Below are 19,190 nucleotides of genomic sequence, written 5' to 3' on the forward strand. Positions count from 1 at the left end.
TCGTTTACGCTCATAACCGCCCTTTTCTAGAAGAGACTGACTCCTGAAAAAACAACATAGAATGCACTGAGTCTCACTCAGAACGACGTTAAGGGTCTCGTTAGGAGTTTCCGGCCCTTGCTCCCCGAGAACCTCCCCTCCCAGCTCCTCACCTGAGGCAGAGGACGGGGACACTTGCCCGGGCGAAGCACAGTGACGCGAACCCGCAAAGACTCAGCGGCAAACGAGCACCCTCCAATCGAATCTCCCGCGCTTCCTTCCGCCGGAAGTGACGCTCTGGCCGTCCTTCCTCAGAGCCAATCAGAAGAAGGAGCCGCCGACGGTGGCGATTTAGCACAACAACCTGTGAGCAGTTGCGGATGACCGTTTTTGTCAGACAGGGTTTGACGAAGGTTCTTTACCGACTGGTGGAGCACTAGTACAGTCTGTAAAGTTGGTTTTCGGGTAGCGTTGAGCCAGCTGGGCGTAGGGACCCCAGGAAGGGGTGAGGGTGGGCGGGAGCGCCCCTCGGACCGGGGTTTAGCGGGCTGACTAGAAGGAGAAGCGGACGTGAGTGCTGTGGGAGCCGCGAAGACAAAAGGGGCCTCTGCCGGCTGGGGATGGCACTGCCAGGGGGCGGGGGGAGGGGGAAGGCGGGGCTTGAAGCGGCTGCGGGTTGCCGGAAGAAGAAAGGGGGCGTAATGTGGAAGAAGGGCCCGGGATCCAGTGGGATTCCCGGGCGACCTCCGTTGACGGTGAGGGATGGCCTGTGTGGGCTACATGGAGGTTTGGGGTGACCCACCGACAGAGTACCATAGGAGGTGGTTAGGCTGACATCATGGAAGTGGGGTGCAAAGGAGCAAAACCCAGCGGTCTGCGAAGCCAGTGCTCCACCGCCTCCTGAGTGACCTAGTGCAAGTCCCAGCACCTCTCGAGCCTCAGTTTCCTCAGCTATAAATGGGAATAACAATCATACAGGACCCACAAAATAGGTGGGATGGTTGAGTTAGATGAGATGGTGTGCCACTAAGCCTAGTGCTGTAGTGAACCATCAATAAATTGTCATGGTACTGCCCACTGGGGGAAAAAAAAAAGCACACCGTGAGAGTTGTGGGTTAACTTTTATTGGGGACAAAATGAGGACTAGAGCCCGAGAGACAGCATCTCGGATAGCTCTGCGGAGCTGCTCCAAAGAGGTAGGGGGGAAGGTCAGTGTTATATATGATTTTAGTGGAAGGGGGTATGCACAGTCAAGCACACATTTTGGCAGAGGCTAGCTGCTAGTCACAAGGAGCAGATGTCACCATTGATGATTTTAGTGCTTTTCTAGATATGAGAAGATGCAAGAATTTGGGCTCATAAAACCTCCTGAAACTATATCTGAAAGGCCTGTTCTGCCAGTTTTTCCCAGAGCACAGAGTGCCTCATTCCTGATCTCCACCCTGAACTCCTTTTAGGGTGTGTTGAAGGTCAAGCCTGCAGTGGATAGTGACTTAACCCTTGTAGAGGCTGATGGCAAGTACCAATTTTTAGTTGGCTGTACTATTATTGATATTATTGATACTATTATATGGAATTTGCGGAGGACAAGGCTGTGGCAATGGAATTAGAGTGCGACCGGAATAAAGGTGGACTCTAGAGAGGGGATGGTACAAGAGAGCAATAAAATCTGGCGGCACCCTCTGGGTCGGGGACGGGGTCGGTACGGCTTGGGCGACCCGGATTTGAGCGGAGTTGCTGAGGGGCGGGGTGGCTTTGGGTTTCCCCCGGGGAGGAGGAGCCTGTCTGCCGCGGGCGGGGCTGCGGGCGGGCCCGGCTCAGGCTGCGCGCATCTGCCAGTCTCCCTTTTACCCTCATTGCAGCAGCCGGCCTGAGCCATGGGGCGTCGCTCCCTCCTGCTCCTGCTCCTGGCTTTCCTGACTCCTGGGGCCGCCACACCCGTACCGCCGGCCCTGAGGGCCCTCAGCAGCCTGCACTTGTCAACCAGCTTCAAATCCCGCCCCGCTGTTGCCATGAAGTACTCGATTCACTACATCCAACAGAAGGTAAGGGGGAAGGGGTTTGGGATGGCGGAGCGGGTGGCGAGGACTGGCTTCGTGGTTCCCAGGCACCGGAGCTCACCCGAAATTTCGGACCCCTAATACCTAGGACTTGTCCGAACTTTGGCTTACACTTTACAGATGGTGGCCCCAAGTCCCCAGTCTGTTTAAATTCTCTCCTCCCATTACCAATAATTTATTATCAGTCCTGGCTCTACACTCTTTTCTGTGATTGGCCACAACAGTGACTTCAACGCCTTCTGCTCCCAGAGGCTGCCCTAATGAAAATTCCTTTGGCCTCCCGCCAAATTCAAATTATTTAATCCCAACTCTGGCACCTACTTCAAGGTGACAGTCATCCTCTGTCCCAAAGCAGCCCCTAAATTCAAATTTCCAATATCTTATTAGATAATATGTAATATTTATTCAACCTAAAATGCCAGCCTGTTGTCTCATGTTCAGCTCAGAGTTGATTTTGTAGGCCCTTTTAAATTTTTTTATTTTTTAAAAAAAATTAATTAATTTTATTTTTGGCTGCGTTGAAGTCTTCGTTGCTGCACGTGGGCTTTCTCTAGTGGCGGCAGGTGGGGGCTACTGTTTGTTGCGGTGCGCAGGCTTCTCATTGCAGTGGCTTCTCTTGTTGCAGAACATGGGCTCTAGGTGTGCAGGCTTCAGTAGTTGTGGCTCGCGGGCTCAGTAGTTGTGGCTCGCGGGCTCTAGAGCACAGGCTCAGTAGTTGTGGCGCACGGGCTTAGTTGCTCTGCGGCACGTGGGATCTTCCCGGACCAGGGCTCGAACCCGTGTCCCCTGCATTGGCAGGTGGATTCTCAACCACTGCGCCACCACGGAAGCCCCCTGTGGGCCTTTCATTAAGAGTTTTTAACCTTCCCTATTCTCCGTGAAACTGAACATATATGTAGCTCACGCTTGTAAAGGAAGTTGTAGAAGTCTCTCAGGATTTGGGGAGGGGGGTGGGGGTGAGCATCTCTATAGTTCTGAAGCCTGAGTTTAGGGGTTTAAGGTAGGCATAATGCCTTTGTGCTTGGCTGAAGCATGAGGTAGGTATTCCCTGAGAAGCCTGGATGAAGAAGTACATCCTGTGTGAAATGACAGGATCCCTTACAGTTCTGTATTTCTGGGAGCCTGTGAAAAGATAGGCAAAGATTTGGGAAAGGTTGGGATTAGAAGTGCAAGAGTCAGAGGTTTGGCTTTAGGAGTCAAATAGACCAGGATTCCAATCTACTACCTCTGTGACCTTGGGAAGTTTCAAGTACTTCTCTGTGCCCAGTTTCTAGATCTCCAGGGGATTTGGTGATGGTTAAATGAGAGCAGATCACATGTCCCTAGCAGAATATCTGGCCTCAAGTAGGCACTTATTAAATTCTTGGTTACTGACCTGTGAATTTTGAATAGGAATTTGAGATAGAGGGATGGCGTGAACTTATAGAATAATTTATAAGAAATTGTTTTTAACCCAGAAATTTAGAGATTATGAGGAAGAGAAAGCATTCTAGTTTTAGCAGGAGTACTAGGAAATGGGTGTCTTTTTCTTAGGCAACTCTCTAGGCTACAGTTTCCTCATTTGTAAATTGAGAGGTTTGGACAAGGACCAATGTGTTTCACATTTTACCGAGGAAAATTAAGGGCTCTTTATGGAGCTGTCTCAAAGGGATGGGGAAGGCCCAAGTGGAATCCAAGTTAGGGTACCCCAGAACCCCCTCTCTCCCTGACCTCTTTCAGCCTGAACTTTATGTTTTTATCTGTTTTATATACTGGGATATTGCAGAGTTCCATAACTAAAGTTAAATTGAAGGGGAACTATTGGAATGAAGATCTCTACAATCCTTTTAGGAATGATGAGAGAGAACTATCAGCAGAAAAGGGGGTTAGGAAATGAAAGGGTAGCAGAGACTGAATGATCTCTTAGGTCCTAATTTATATTCCTTCACTGTAAATTCCTTTCTTGACCACGTCACTCTTTAGATATATAAGTTGAGGCCAGTTCTTTTTCCATTTTTGGTGATTTATAAGATCTGGCCTTAGCCATGTTTTGCCCTCTGGCTTATATTTAGTTCATATTTTAGGACACAGATTCTACAAATATATTTATTACCATAATAATTTTATTTACGTCAACTCCAATTGAGTTTTATTTCATTTTTTTGAGACACATATGTATTGGTTGCATAATAATGGTTTTATAGTAATTGCCAACTTTTCTGGACCATAGATTTTTAGTTGGGACTGAAAAGTATGTGTAAACTCAACTTTAAGTTTTTTAGTTAGAGCACATAAAATACTTTTATGCCTTTTAATAATGAACAGTTATTATTGTAACTAAGGCTTAGTTTTTATTCAAGGTTTAATTTTCATCAAAAATTATAATAATTTTATTTATCTGTGATTATATCTGTCCAGCTGACCAAGCGATTCCCAGCTGTCCTTATATGCACATAAGCTCCATGAATGGTCTTGGTAAAAAAGCTGAGCCCTCCTTCATAACTCTGATTACTTGCAGAATGAGGGACCAAGTCCTTGGTATTGTTCCTCATCTCATAACCCCAGCTGGTCTTTCAGCTTCACATCCTGCCATAGGTCCCCACCTCCCTGCGCCTTCCCTGTACACATATACTTTTAGCAACATAGAACATAGAATTGAAGTTGACTGTGTCAGAAATTGTGTCTGGAATACCATCCCTCTTCTCTGCTAGTTAAACTCATACCTCTATCCCAGCTGAAATGTCAACTTTCTTGACTTTAGTTGGTCTTTTTTCACATTTACTATTTTGTATGTGTCTCCTCAGCTAGATAGCACTGTCCAGTACCCAGAAGAGCCCATAAAAATATAAAGTACAAAATAAATATTTGTTGAGGGAGTGAATGGATGACTATCCAATGAAAACCCAAACAAAGCAAAGTCTACCATTATTTAATTGACACAAATCATTTTTTGTTTATTTTTCTTTGTATCTTTTACTTCTGTCCTTTACCAATTATATTTCCTCTTCTTTCAGAGTCTTCAAATGTTGTTGATTTAGTAGGAATATTTGATTTCTTTTATCCAAAATAACTGAATCAGGAGACCAGACAAAGGATAGCACATCACTCGGGCACATCAAGGCTCTGGGTACATGTGTGATGCCAGTGTTGTAAAAGGCTCCTTGGGATGCATGGCTTGTGGTTATGAGGTTTCCCTGCTCCTCATTACCCTGCTGCTCCCACCCTAGCCCCTCTGACTGGAATGTGAATCCTGAGGGCATTTTACTATGTGATGTAGTGGGGAAGGAGAATGGGTCCTTTCAGGCTGTCATTTTCCTCACTGGTGAAAATAGAAATCAGTGTTTACTGAGTTAGTCAGGGTTCTCTAGAGAAACAGAATCAATAGGATGTGTCCGTGTGTGTGTGTGTGTGTGTGTGTGTGTGTGTTTGTGTATCTCTTTCTCCATAGAGAGAGATTGATTAATTTTAAGAACTTAGTTCATATGATTGTGGAGCCTTGTAAGTCCCAAATCTGCAGGGTTGGCCAGTGGGCTGGAGACCCAGGGAAGAGTTGCAGTTTGAGTCCAAAGGCAGTCAATTTGCATAATTTCTTGCTCAGGAGAGGTCAGTCTTTTTTACTATTTGGGCCTTCACCTGACTGGATGAGACCCACCCACGTTATGGAGGGTGAAGCTGCTATACTCTAAGTCCACTGATTTAAATGTTAATCCCATCCAAAAAACATCTTCACAGAAACATCTAGAATGTTTGACTATTCTGGGCACCATGGCTCAGCTGAGTTGACATGTAAAATTCACCATTACATCTACCAAGGTTGTTGTGAGGGTTAAATATGGTAATTCAGGAAAGCACATGCATAGTGCCTGGAACATTAGGAAATTAAGGAACTTAATAGAGTAAATGCTGGTTCCTCCCCTGCTCTCTCTTAAAACCACACTCTCCGTAGTGCTATACATTTCAGGTTGATCCAGATGCTGACAGTTGTGGTAATGTCTCTTCTAGAAACCTAGTGGTCAGTCATCTACACTCAACTATTCTTATTTAACTACTGAACAGTGTTTATGTGAGAGCTCTGCATCTTGGCCCAGCATTGAACTCATGGCTGCTGACTCCTGCAGGGCCTTCCCACAGCTCCTTCCTTATCTACTATGAGACCATCACAGTGGACTAAGCTATTTTGATTTATGTACATCCCTTACAGTTCTACTTTCAATTCCTTTTCTGCGTTTCCCTTTCTTGTCATGGTGGTCCTGATGTCTAGTAAAACGGAGCTGTGTCAGGCCTGTTGGAAGGGCCTATTGCTTTTTCTCCTCCTCTTCCTCTTCTTTTCATTTTTTCCTTCTTCTCTTTTTCTTATTGGTTCATCTGTTGATGGCCTTCCCCTGAGGCCTGGAGCATACCATCACAAATATTATGTGAATTCTGAACTGATTTCTGTTTTTGCTCACAGAATCATTGTCAGAAGGGGTCATTGTAGTCCACCCCTTAGCTATGATGAATTGACTGTGATCAAAATTATGGAGGGTTAGGAACTTGATAGAGCTTGAATACCATACAGGTTTGAGAATGAATTCTGTTTCTAACACTACCTGAGTAACTTCAGACAAGTTACTCTGAGCTTCTATTTTTATAATCAGCCGAATAGGGATAATTATACTACTCATCTCACAGATTTGTTGTGAAATGAGCTGATATGTGTAAAGTGCTTATCAGGCACAGTTTAGATCACTTGGTAAACACTCAGTAAATGGTAAATGTTATTTTTATTTATTTTGCAGTTTCTTAATATGGCTTTAAACTTACCTCCTCTCCACTCAGAATAAAATATTTAAGTCATTCCTTATGATACCTAAAATAATTATTCTGGAAAATATGAAAATCTTTGTGAATTCTTTTCTGTTACATAGTTAGTACATGTGTGTCTTTTTACCAGTGGGATATAATATAGTACACTTGTAAATAAGGCATAGAAATGAATTTTTTTCCGCACTTGAAATCATTTTCTTTCACATAAGACTGACATATAAAGAAAGTCATCTGAAGCTATTTCTATCTTTTTTCTATGCTATTTTGAGTTTTGGTAAATTGTGGAGGGGAAAACATATGATAATAAATGTATCCTTTTAGGTTTTTGCAAATACCTTCTCTTCTTGATATTAATAGTAAATCTAACACTGTCTTTCTGATAGCAGAGTTTTGAATATTTTATCAGTTAATGCTAAAATGTAATTTCAGCAAAAATTTTAGATTTTGTACTGTCATGTTTGTATCCATCAGCATATTACAGGGACTTTGTGCTTTAGCCACATAAAACACAACGTTTTCAAAATTTGAGTGCTAGTATCAGCCCTGCCACTAACTTGTGTTAATATTGATACCTTGGGCAAATTGCTTCGCTCTAGATCTCAGTGTACTAATATGTAAGATAAGAAGATTAGATCTGCTGATCTCTGATGCATCTGTAATTCTGTTCACAACTGCCTCCTGTCTATAGGGCATTATATCAGGAGTGGTGGGGATGTGAGCACAAGTTCTATTTTTTGCCCTACGCATTAATTGCCTTTGGTAAATCAGACCTAAACAATTTTTCCATGTCAACTTTGAATAAGATACAGACTGAAATCATGTAAAATGTTTTTTAAATTAAAAATTAGCTCTCCCACTGACACCATATTTATAACATAGAACATTGTATTTATGTTTATGATTTTAAAGTTTGCTTGGTTGAAGGCGGATTGGAGAAGAAAGAAGAATCATAGGTAAGAAGAATAACTGATGATATGTGTTATTTGTTTTCCTTCCCAGTGCCTTGCATGGTACCCTCTACGTAGTACTTCTTAATAAAGATTTTTTGAATGGAAAAAATTGGCTATAAATTAAAATGAATATGGAGTGGGGGGGGGAGAGTAAATTCAAATATGCAGTGCATAAGTGTCTAATGCATTAATGATAATAATAATCTGCTACCATTTATTGAAAGCTTTATATGCCCTAGATACTCTGCTAAATACTTAATAGACATTCACTTATTTAATCCCTATAGCCATCCTACAAGGTAGATGCTATTATTGTCCAGCTTTATAGGTGAGAGAACTATCATACAGAGAGGTTAAGTTGCATGTTCAAGATAAACCACTTATCTGTACCATTTTATTTTTCTAAAAATAGACTCATGAGTTTCGAGTTCTAAAATGAATGTCATTACCCTGCTTGTTGTACTAAGCAGGATAGGCTAGGTTGTGCTGCAGTAACAAAACTCCAAAATTTCAGTGATTTAACCCAACAAAAATTTATGACTCACAGTGTATTTCCATTCAGGTGAGCAGAGGGTTCTGCTCATTACATTCACTTAGAGGCTGAGGGTCTGATAGAGGCTTCCTCTCAATTTATGCATTCACGATCAATGTAGCAGTGGAGAAAGAACATAGAAGGCTTGTGCTAGCATGTAAATGCTCCAGCCTGGAAATGACAGGTCACTTCCTTTCATAAGTCATTGGCCAGAACAGGTTACATTGTTTTCTCTAACCACAGGGTGGGGAGACAAAAAGTATTGACTTTGGAGTGTCTAGAAGGAGAGAAGGCACTAAAGAGTGCCATACTTAATCAGTCACTTACTCACCTACACATCCACCTACTCAAATGTTTATCCAATTCCTTTTATATTTCAAGCACCAGGCTAGGTCCTGGGGAGGCAGAGATGATTACATCCTGGAGAACTTCACATTACATTTTTTGACCATTCCAATAGCACATACTTAACTTGTATCTGAAAAATATGGAAAAGCACTAATAAATTTGTAGTGTCTTGGCATTTATTTGATGTTACGGAAAAACCTGAACGAACTTTTTGGCCAACCCAATATATGGCTGCAACTCACAGATTGCTTCAAAAAATAGCCCTAAAGTTAGGCTGGTCTACTTAGTATTTTCTTGCTCAGCTTATCATCATCATATATATGTACATATACACATATATGTACACACTGAAGCACATAATAAAAAAGGGAATTAATTTATTCATATTGTCATTCAGTAATTAAAAACAATTGTTTTGCTTTTTTTTTAAATAAAAGAAACAATCAATATATGGATTTATATTAAAAATCTTACTTGTGCTTTGTAGGTATTAGATAATTGTTCATCAAAACAGGAAAATTCTGCATTGATAATATATATTTTATTTGGGAATATATAAAAATCTTTTTTTCTTCTAGCTCACAATTTAAGAAAAGTCCTAGTTATTGTTTATGAGCAGTGAACAATGAAATTTATTGATTATCTAATCTGGGCCAGATATTATGCTAAAATCTCTTACATACCGGTTAATTATTACAATCACTTTTAAAAACAGATGGCTTAATTCAGGTTCATATAGGCTAAATGTCTCGATCAAGCTATTAAGGGACAATATTGTGAGTTATATTTTAATCTGTTGCTTCCAAGATCTATGACCTTTCATTCAGTTGACACCATGATGCCTCTGTGTTGTAAGCAGTAGTAACAAAACTGACGTCTCTGTATCTATCTATATTCCACATTCAGTCTTTACAACAATCCTGTGAGGTAGATATCATCCTCATTTTTAGATGTGAAACTACCAAGGTTCAAAAAGATCAAAGAAGGAAACATCCAAAATATCCTACTTGTAAATCTCCTGGTTTTTCACTGTAAATATATCATTGTAAGTGATTTGTGGTGTATCCATTAAATGGAATATTATTAGCTGTTAAAAATGATGGTCTTGACATGTATATCTGATGATGTGGAGAAATAGTCATGAATTAATGATGTGAAAAAAACAAAATAGAAAACTGAATGTACAATGTATTTCTAGATTCATTTACTCAATTTTTTTTAAGTGCCTACTATGTGCTAGGCACTATTCTAGGCAGTGGGGAAAGAGCATTAAAAGCATTGGGAAGAGCAAGTACAAAAACCATGAGGTAGGTGTGTGCCTGGTGGGAAAAACTGCAAGGAGGCCAGTATGGCTGGAGGGATGTGCCCAAGGGAGAGAGTAGTAGGGGATGAGGACAGTGAGGAGGAGAGAACGTACATACTCCTCTAGTAGAGAAGGAAGGCAGATGAACTAGGGAAATAGAGTTTGATTGCAGGGCAGTTGTGAAGTCTCATGCAAGTTAGTAAGACCACATGACATGGCTGTATGTTTCTATAGCTACATTCAGTTTCTTGGGTATGGGTGTGGGGTTGGTGGAGAATTCTTTTCAACTAGGATTGCCCTTTTGCCAAATGAGTAAAACAAAATGAGAGAGAGACATGGAAGCTGAGGGGTGTATGCAAAGGAGTTATGGACCACAGAATTTAAGCCAAGTAGGGAGGTGAGTGAGGATGGGGTGAGGGACAGTGAAAAGGTGGATAATGTGAGGTTGAAGGATTTGGAGAATCACAGTAGAAGAGGGAATGAGCTGGAAAGATAGAGGAAGTAGAATGCTTAAAATTGAGGGTGTGGCAGGATTACAGTTACTGGGAATGACAAGGTCTAGGGTTCGACCATGGGTTAGTGACCAAGGTAGGTGAAGGACAAGGTCGTTGGAGGAGAGGAGCAAAAGGAACTAAAGGACCAAGATATTGAAGTCACTAAGAGTTTTGAAAGGAGTTACGTTGGAGCGACAGTGAACAAGGAGCTAAAATCTTCAAGGCATGAAGGGAAGTGAACCAGGGGTCAGTAGATGATTGTAGTGAGAAGGGTAGTGGGGTGTTATAGTTTGATGACATAATATTTAAAGGTAGTGAATTGGGGAAGATGGAGGAAGAATTAGGAACACTGGAAATACCTATCCCACCTCCAGGCCCAGTGGTGGGAGAAGTTTGAGAGAAAAATCAACTACCAACTGAGAGGGTCAGATATGTTTAAAAATATGTTTATAGCTGCACAGAGAAAGAGTAGAAGAAAATATACTAAAATAGTAACAATGGTGGAAAGATGTGTGATGTTTCATTTTATTCTTTATACTTTTCTGTATTTTTCACATTATCTGTGATGAATCTGCATTGTTTTGTAATCCATTTAAAAAGAGTATTATTAAAAAAAGAAAGCAGTTGCCCTGTCCTGGCTCACACAGGCAGTATGTGGCAGTGTCAGAACCTGGGCCTCAGGACTCCAGACTGCACCACCCAGCACCACATCTCCGGGTAAACACTCGGACTACTCTTATTTCTCTTTCGTTGCCTGGCTATGGCTGCTTTACCATTTTTACCTTGAATATTTTACATCCTTATCTTCCATACACAGCTGAAACAAGGATGAAGAACTCATTTGAGTGGAGATAGAGGAAAAAAAGAACAATGGCCCTTTATAACCCCATTTCAACCTAAGGTTTTACTGAAAGAAAGGGGAGAAGAGGGTGACAGGAAAGAAGAAAGGTTTCCAGAGGAATTGTACATGTTTCAAAGAGAGGGGGAGGAATTCAGGCCACCTAAGTAGAACCAAGGCATATATTTTCCCTAAGTCTCCAACCCCTCCTATCTGTACTTTTCACAGATAGGAGCCCGTGGTTCCTCTCACAGCTGCTTTGCAGATCATTCCCAAATCCATAATTGTAGATCGATCTGTCTCTGTCTCACTTTTGACATATTTCTCTAAGAATAATCATAATAGTAATAATAGAAAATATTTATTGAGCTCTTACTATGTACTAGGCAGTGTTCTAAACACTTTACATATATTAGCTCATTAATTCTCACAGTGACCTCACGAGGTCTCGGTACTGCTATCCCCAATTTATAGATGGAGAAACTGAGGCACCAACTGCGTTTTAATTACTACCTCATTCTGCCTCCTTATATTTCTACTTGGATCTGTAGTTCTAACTCAAAACCAGACTTACCTGGTTAAATGATGACTTTCTCCTGGTGGCACTATTATCATTTAAAAAAAATTATTGAGGACTACATATATGCCAGGCATGGTTCTTGAGACAATAGTTGGACTGCTCATGTGGAGCTTATTTTCTGGTTAGGAAGTAGATAATAAGCAAATAAACATGAAATAAATAAGATAATTATAGATTGTAATGATTGCCTTGAAGGAAATAAGCAAGGTGATATGTATGTGTAAATATGGGGTACAGCGGTTGAGAAAGGCTTATCTCAGGAAGGTTTCCCTGAGGAAGGGACACTGGATCAGAGAGGGAGCAGAAAGTATAAAGTCCCTAAAGCTTGAAATATCAGGTATTTTTGGCTCTTCTTTCTCCCATATTCTTTGTAACAACAAGTTAGGTTGATTCCATTCTCAGAGTACATCTGTTATTTTCACTTGTATGGCCCTCATGCTTTGTTGCAGCTTCTATTATTGCCTTCTTGGACTGGAAGAGTCTCTTAACTGGCCTTCCTTGCAACCTACAGTTTCCCCTCCACTGCAGTCCCCATGGGCCACATTAATTACCTCCCCTCCAGTCAAACCTCTCTTCTGCTCAGGACCTGCAATGATTCCTGATTGTTTGCTTTATTAAGAACAAAATCCTGTATGTTCCAGGCCTTCCACCCTTTGGCTCCAACCCACCTTTCCAGTTTGCTAATCTGTTCTCCACACATGCCCATTCCTTTCCTGTTTCTATGCTTTAACCCACATTGTCCCTTTGCCTGGAATGCCTCTCCTCTGGCCCTTCCCTCCTTTATCAACCCCTTGCATTTTTTAAGCCCCATCTCAGACACTGCCTCCTCCAGGAGCCATTTCTTAATCGCCCAGAAAGTGTGTGATTGGTCAGATCTTTCTTTGTACTTCTCTCATGGCATGTGTCTTACTCTAGCCTTGTGTTAAAACCTTTTGTTCCCCTTTTAAAGCAGGAAGTCTGTCTTGAAGGGTCCATACCCCTCCACAGCATACTGCACACTGTTTTACTTAGAGTGTCATCTGCACAAACGTTTTTTGAATCTATATCTCCCCCCTTCCCTTTTCCTGCTTCTCTGCACATTGAGGTAAGGAAGGGGTGTGTATGTATAGGGTAGGAAAGAGTGTGGAAACTTGATTCTCAACTGTCTAAAAGGCTTTGGGGGAACAAGGTAGGAAGCCAGGCAAATAAAAACAGGCTTACTTGTTCTCATCCTCTTATTTGGATGATCTGGAAGCTGGTTGTCTGTACTGACCCTTCTCCCAAAGTATGTACATAGAAGGAGTCGTGGGAGGGAGTGCAGCAGCCCCTGTTTTTTCTGCTTTGTGTGTGGATGTGGGCTAGGGGAAGGGTGAAGAATGAATGTATCAGGAACAATATCTCCTTAAAAGCTGCTTCTGTGGTGGCTGTGTACTGCCTTTGTTTATTAGAGAGCTAAAGTAAAGGGAGTACTTTTTATGGTTTTGGCTTTTCATTTGCAAACAGAGGCTAATTAACTATGTGTATTTGTAAATCCTTGCTGTCTATTGTGTATGAGTCAGTTAGTTCCAAGTTGCCCTGCGGTGCTGTGACTGGAGAGAAACAGCTGCCCTGTCTCTGTCAGGCTCATGATCTCTTTCTTGCTGCTTGTATTGTGAGGACTGCCCACGTGGGGTTAGGAAAAGGCAGATTTTTTGAAGTCAGATTTCTTTAGGAACTTTTCCCAGAGCAGCCCTGCAGTTTGGTTATGTGATACAATTTATATGTATGAAAGTATAACTACTATAGAAGTTATGATAGCTAACATTTATAGAGTAAAGCAGCACAGTTATATATTCATTCAACAAATATTTATTGAACTCTCCCTATGTGCCATATATTGTGTCAATAGCTAGGGATAAGGGGAAAGCAAAAACGTGCATCATGAAGCTTACAGTTTAGTGGGAAAGAAGATAGTGACAAGTAATTACAAGTGTGATGTGTGTTTTAAGGAAGTAGTTTGCTGCGGAATCTACGGTACGGTCGTAAGTCTTGGGTATTAGGGCTTCCTCTGGTCAGCAATGGTGTTAAAGCAGAGACAAGAAGCTGAATAGGAGTTGGCAAGGGGAAGGGAGGTGATGGAGATTTCTGTCCAGGTAGAGGATGTATCATGTACAAGATACTAATTTAGGAAAGAGTAGGAGGAATTGAAAGGAGGTCAGTAAGACTGGGACAGGGGGCAGAGATGATGAGGCAAGAGGTGGGCGATCAACACTGTGAAGTCAGTGTTGTCACTATTTCCACTTACACACTCATGGTGTGGGTATTCCTTCTTTGAAGCTTTCATTGACTTTAAGAAGATAACTTGGTGTTGAGTTGGTGCTGGGGCAGAGCACTGCTCTGTTCACCATAGTACGGCATGTTCACCTTGTGACAGGTACTGCATATGTGCTCTTCATATACTTATCTTTAACCCTGCACGGAGGTACTACATCTCTTTTACAGAGGAATAGAGGGCTCAGAGATGAAGTAATTTTATTCATGATCACATAGCTGATAAATGATAACACCAGGATTTAAACTGAGCTTTGGTGTCATCAGAACCCATACTCCATGTTGCCTCTGTAACAGCTGTATTTCTGGAATAGATAGAAGATTTTGTAATTTATGGTCTGATTTAGAGATAGTTGTGGAAGTCACATTATATTAAGGAAATCCAGATTACACATTAAAAAAGTTGAGGAATAAGAGGAGTTTCAATTCTCTTTTTAATAGCAAGTTGGGTGATTTCAGAGAGTAAAAAGAAGCAGAGTTTTTAACAATACAGAACTTTCTTCTGGCTTTGGTTTTGTGTTATGGAAAGAAGAATTTAAATGAATGGGATTGTAGGATTATATGGTAGCTCTAATTACCATATGATCCTGCAATCCCATTCCTGGGCATATACCCAAAGAAAACCATAATTCAAAAAGATACATGCACCCCAGTGTTCATTGCAGCACTATTTACAATGGCCAGATATGGAAGCACCCTAAATGTCCATCGACAGAGGAATGGTTAAAGATGTGGTATATATATACAATGGAACATTACTCAACCATAAAAAAGAATGAAATAATGTCATTTGCAGCAAGATGGATGGACCTAGAGATTGTCATCCTGAGTGAAGTAAGTCATACAGAGAAAAACAAATACTGTATGATATTGCTTATATGTGGAATCTAAAAAAAAATGTTACAAATGAACCTATTTACAAAACAGAAATAGAGTCACAGATGTAGAAAACAAACTTATGGTTACGGGGGGGGGAGGGGGGAGGGATAAATTGGAAGATTGGGATCGACATATATACACTACTATATATAAAATAGATAACTAATAAGGACCTACTGTATAGCACAGGGAACTCTTCTCAATACTCTGTAATGACCTACATGGGAAAAGAATTTAAAAAAGAGTGGATATATGTGTATGTATAACTGATTCACTTTGCTGTACAGCAGAAACTAACACAACGTTGTAAATCAACTCTACTCCAATAAAAATTAATTTTAAAAAATGAATGGGAACTACGTTAGTAGCAGAAGAGGACTATGACACCTGAGATAAAATGTACTATGAGATATTTTTGGGTGGCTCTGTACATTCTAGAGTAAAGGATGTTAAGAGCCCTCCATTGATGATCACAAAAAGGCACTCTCCACGGGGAATAAAGTAATGAGGTCACTACTGTGGAACTTTGTCCCCTTAAGCTTGGTGCTTAATGCAGTTTACCATAAATGCATTAGCGAATCCTCCAATTTAAGCTTTCTCAGCAGTCCATGTACAAAATTTGGCTTGGAATAAGTTAATAAGAGTTCATATAAAGGTCCCTAATCTATGCTGCATGGACTAGTCCCTGCCATATCTTCATCTTCCACTCACTTGCAGAGGTCCTTGCATGTTCCCCCTCCTACCCAGTAACTCCAGAGGACAGAGGTCACTGTTTGGCACTCTGTTTCTGAAAGTCTCCCAGTCCCTGGATTAGGGAGTCAAGTCTAGTTAACTCCACCCATGTATTTTGTTTTCTTTAAAAGTCTGGATATTGGTCTCATCTTTAACACGCTGTTTAGAGTAATAGTACTAGGCTCCTGTTTCTTTAATAAAGTGTTATTGTTTTAAAGGATATTAGACTGAAAATTTAAGCTAATCTCTTTAACCAGTTTTATGAGATGGCCGGCTATTTGAACCATTGTTTTGCCACCTAAGAGGAAATAAGTAGTTCCTTGAGATGTGGATTTATAATCTTCAGCATATAAAGTGATGAAGGGGATATCACAGATTATTTTAAATTTATTTATAAATAAGATATCCAAAGCCACCGTGTTTCATTGCTGCAGTATGTACCTTTCCTCAGAGCTACATAATTTATACAGCAATGAATGTGTACCAAAAATATATTGTACTGTCCTAGCACTGGTTACTGGTAACTGGACAGAAAGTCAAAAGCAAAAACATATCCCATACTAGACCACAACATATTTGGTGTGTAAGATGCTCTCACTGTCACCAAGTCATTACCTAAGAGAGCTGAAAAAAATTTTATTTTAAATTTTACTTTGCAAGGTTATGGCTTTTTAAGTGAACACTCAGAACAAATTGCTAAGGTTTCATATATTAATTTCTTCCTTCTAAGTGGCAATATTAAACACATAATATAAATTGTGTATGTTCGTGTATGTTTTTGGAAGTGGTTTCAGACTTGGGAGGTGCATGCTAATAATACACTGCAAAATATATTAATAATACACCAAGCTCTCACTTCCTGCCAGCCCTTGCTGGGCACTTGCATGAATGTATTATCCAAGTTAATCATCACAAGACACATCTGGGATAGGTATCATTATTATTATTTTTTTTTATTTTACAGGTAAGAAAACAAGCCCAAAGACATGAAGTACCTTGTTCAAGTTCAGATAGCTCTAATAGATGGCAGAATTGGCACTCAAACTCAAATCTGTCTTCAAATTCCCTTCTCTTTCCACTACATCACAGAACATTTGTGGTTTTCAGGAGGAAAACAAAAAACAGAAAACAAAGTGTTTGAAAGATGCCCTTGGTACTGGTTAGATTTTATTAGTGTAAAAGCACGTGTGTGTTTGTGTGTGTGTGTGTGTATTTAAGCCTTGACACACTTTGGCATTTTTGATAAGTTTTGCTGATAGCATATGACTAGCATGTTTGGCCAGCATCATTGTGATTTAATAACCTAATTTAAACAAGGAACTGCAACCCAAACAATGGCTGATTCATCAGATAGGAAAGTGAGGAAGTACTTGTTATCATTTGTCAGTTAATTTTTATGTTTATGCAGTTTGAACCATGGGTCACACTGCAGACACTGTGCTTTAAAACTGTCGGAAACCTCTGTCACTTCCTGAGCACTGATGGCCTCTTCCTTTGAGGGAGCCGCTCATACAACAATTTTGGAAAGCAGTGGTGATGACTCCCTTCTTCTTGGCGTCGGATGCTTCCTTTCTCTTGAACAATTGGCTTTAAATGACCATGACCGGTGCAGCCAGTGCAGACCAAAACAGGCTTGTTGTTTGCCTTTTTATATAGTCTAGACTATATAAATATCTAGAAAATGACCACACTTTAAAAGAGAAGGGAATTCATATTTACCGAGCATCTCTCCATGATCTCCTCAAAGGCAACAATCTTGGGTTTCACTCATCTGTAGATCTGGGAGGCCACAGCACCAAGCTCTGTATATGTGGGACTGAGCTGATGGAATGACACTGCATATTATGTCCTGTTTTACTGCAGACATTAGATGCAAATATCTGACCTTAGGCAAGGTATAGAAGATCCTGTTGCTGTTACTTATATACCCCCAGTGCTTTGGTCCATCTCTGAAGAATGTGAGTGTTACCATGGTGAAATGGATGTTGGCTGAGATGCTAGGGGAGTTACTTTGCAAAAAATATGGATCATGGTTTTTAAAGATTTCCAGAAAGGCTTTTTGCAGTCAAATTCTATAACATTGCCAAATCCTTTTATTAATTTGAATTTATAGTCATTTATCTGTAGTCTCTATTCTTCATGTGACCTTTCTTTACTCCACACTCAAGGCAAATATATATATACACTTCTTCCTGTTGGTCTTCCTGCAAAGCTTTATTCTTTAAATACTTCAGTTTTCGAGGTGTCTGGCTTGTTTTAATGCTCGCTTGTTCCCTTCTGTTAAAAAATGTCTCCCTCTAGGAAGCCCTTTTTTGTTAATTGGAAAAGTAGTGAGGTCTTCTGTTGGTCTTTTGCTCCTAATTCATACTCCAATTCATTTACTGTCCCTCCTTCACCTTTGATTACACATATCTAACAAGTGCAGGCAACTCTAGTTGACGTGCAGATTCCATGTACTTCATTTTAAAATTCCAAACTGACTGAATCCATGCCTCTCCGGATATCTTGACTGCCCCATCCCTGGCTTAGCTAGTGTAGGCTTAGACAATGGAAATACATTTTAGGATCAACCTTTACAAACATAAATCTGCTAGGAAAAAAATCTCTAATATTTGTTATTTATTATTGACACTTTGTGCCATGCATTACACATTGGTCATCTCATTGTTTTGTACACACTATGCTGGGATGTGGTTTATACAGTGCTGGTATCTCTCTGCTTGGAATGGTTTGTCTTTCTCCTTTCTCTGCTTGGCACGCTCCTGTTCATCCTTTGCTGCTCATGTCTTGCACCACCTTCTCCGTGAAACTTTATGGGACTGCTTTTCTTCCTTCCGATGGGCTGGGTAATTGACTTCATCCCCTTTGTGTCTCCCATTGCACTCTATAGATACTTCTGTGCTACTACTCTGGATTGCAATGATTTGTTTATATGTTGGTGTTCCCATTAGCCTGTGAGCAGCCTGAGTGCTGGGACCACATCCATCAGTGTATCTTCAGTGTATGCGCTCAACAGCTGTTTGAATGAATAACTGGCCCAAGCTGAAGTGATTACTCTGTCTTCTGAATGCTGTTAACACTTGCTTTTATTATATTTTGCCTAGTGCTACCAACGTGGCATAGACACTGCCCAATCAAAGCAGAAACTGGTCATAGAGCTGAGGCCTCTTGCAGTGCTGTAGGTTAGTTCTTTAGGTCTGTAGGTGTGGAGAAGGGACTGGGGCAGCTGGGAAGTTAGGCACAGAGAAGGGGACGGTGTCACTCAAGGTGCTAAGGTAATTATTTGCCAACAGGTATGGAAGTGTTTTAATATTTTAAGAACTGGCGGAGTGTCAAGCCTTGGTTCTTCCAGGTAATGAGTGCCTTAAGAATAGGATGCTACTTATATTGCTTAGTATCCCTCATATGGCTACCTAGGTAC

The 19,190-nt window shown here is 40.8% G+C and overlaps 1 protein-coding gene across 5 annotated transcripts in view; it reads left to right on the forward strand.

Moving 5' to 3' along the window:
- Nucleotides 1-305: 305 nt before the first annotated feature.
- The window catches only part of PRCP (prolylcarboxypeptidase), a 70,488-nt gene continuing 51,603 nt past the window's right edge, over nt 306-19,190 (forward strand). The window contains exons 1-3 of one of the 5 annotated variants that reach the window (XM_061202794.1): nt 309-345; nt 1,437-1,494; nt 1,842-2,024. In XM_061202794.1, the coding sequence (XP_061058777.1) occupies nt 1,857-2,024 (168 nt within the window). In that variant the 5' untranslated portion in view covers nt 309-345; nt 1,437-1,494; nt 1,842-1,856. Of the gene's footprint in view, nt 424-1,309; nt 1,495-1,841; nt 2,025-19,190 lie in introns of all 5 variants that reach the window. The other 4 variants (XM_061202793.1, XM_061202795.1, XM_061202796.1 and 1 more) reach the window with 4 other exon arrangements.

Source organism: Eubalaena glacialis, chromosome 10, assembly GCF_028564815.1.
Source record: "Eubalaena glacialis isolate mEubGla1 chromosome 10, mEubGla1.1.hap2.+ XY, whole genome shotgun sequence".
Taxonomy (NCBI): Eukaryota; Metazoa; Chordata; class Mammalia; order Artiodactyla; family Balaenidae; genus Eubalaena; species Eubalaena glacialis.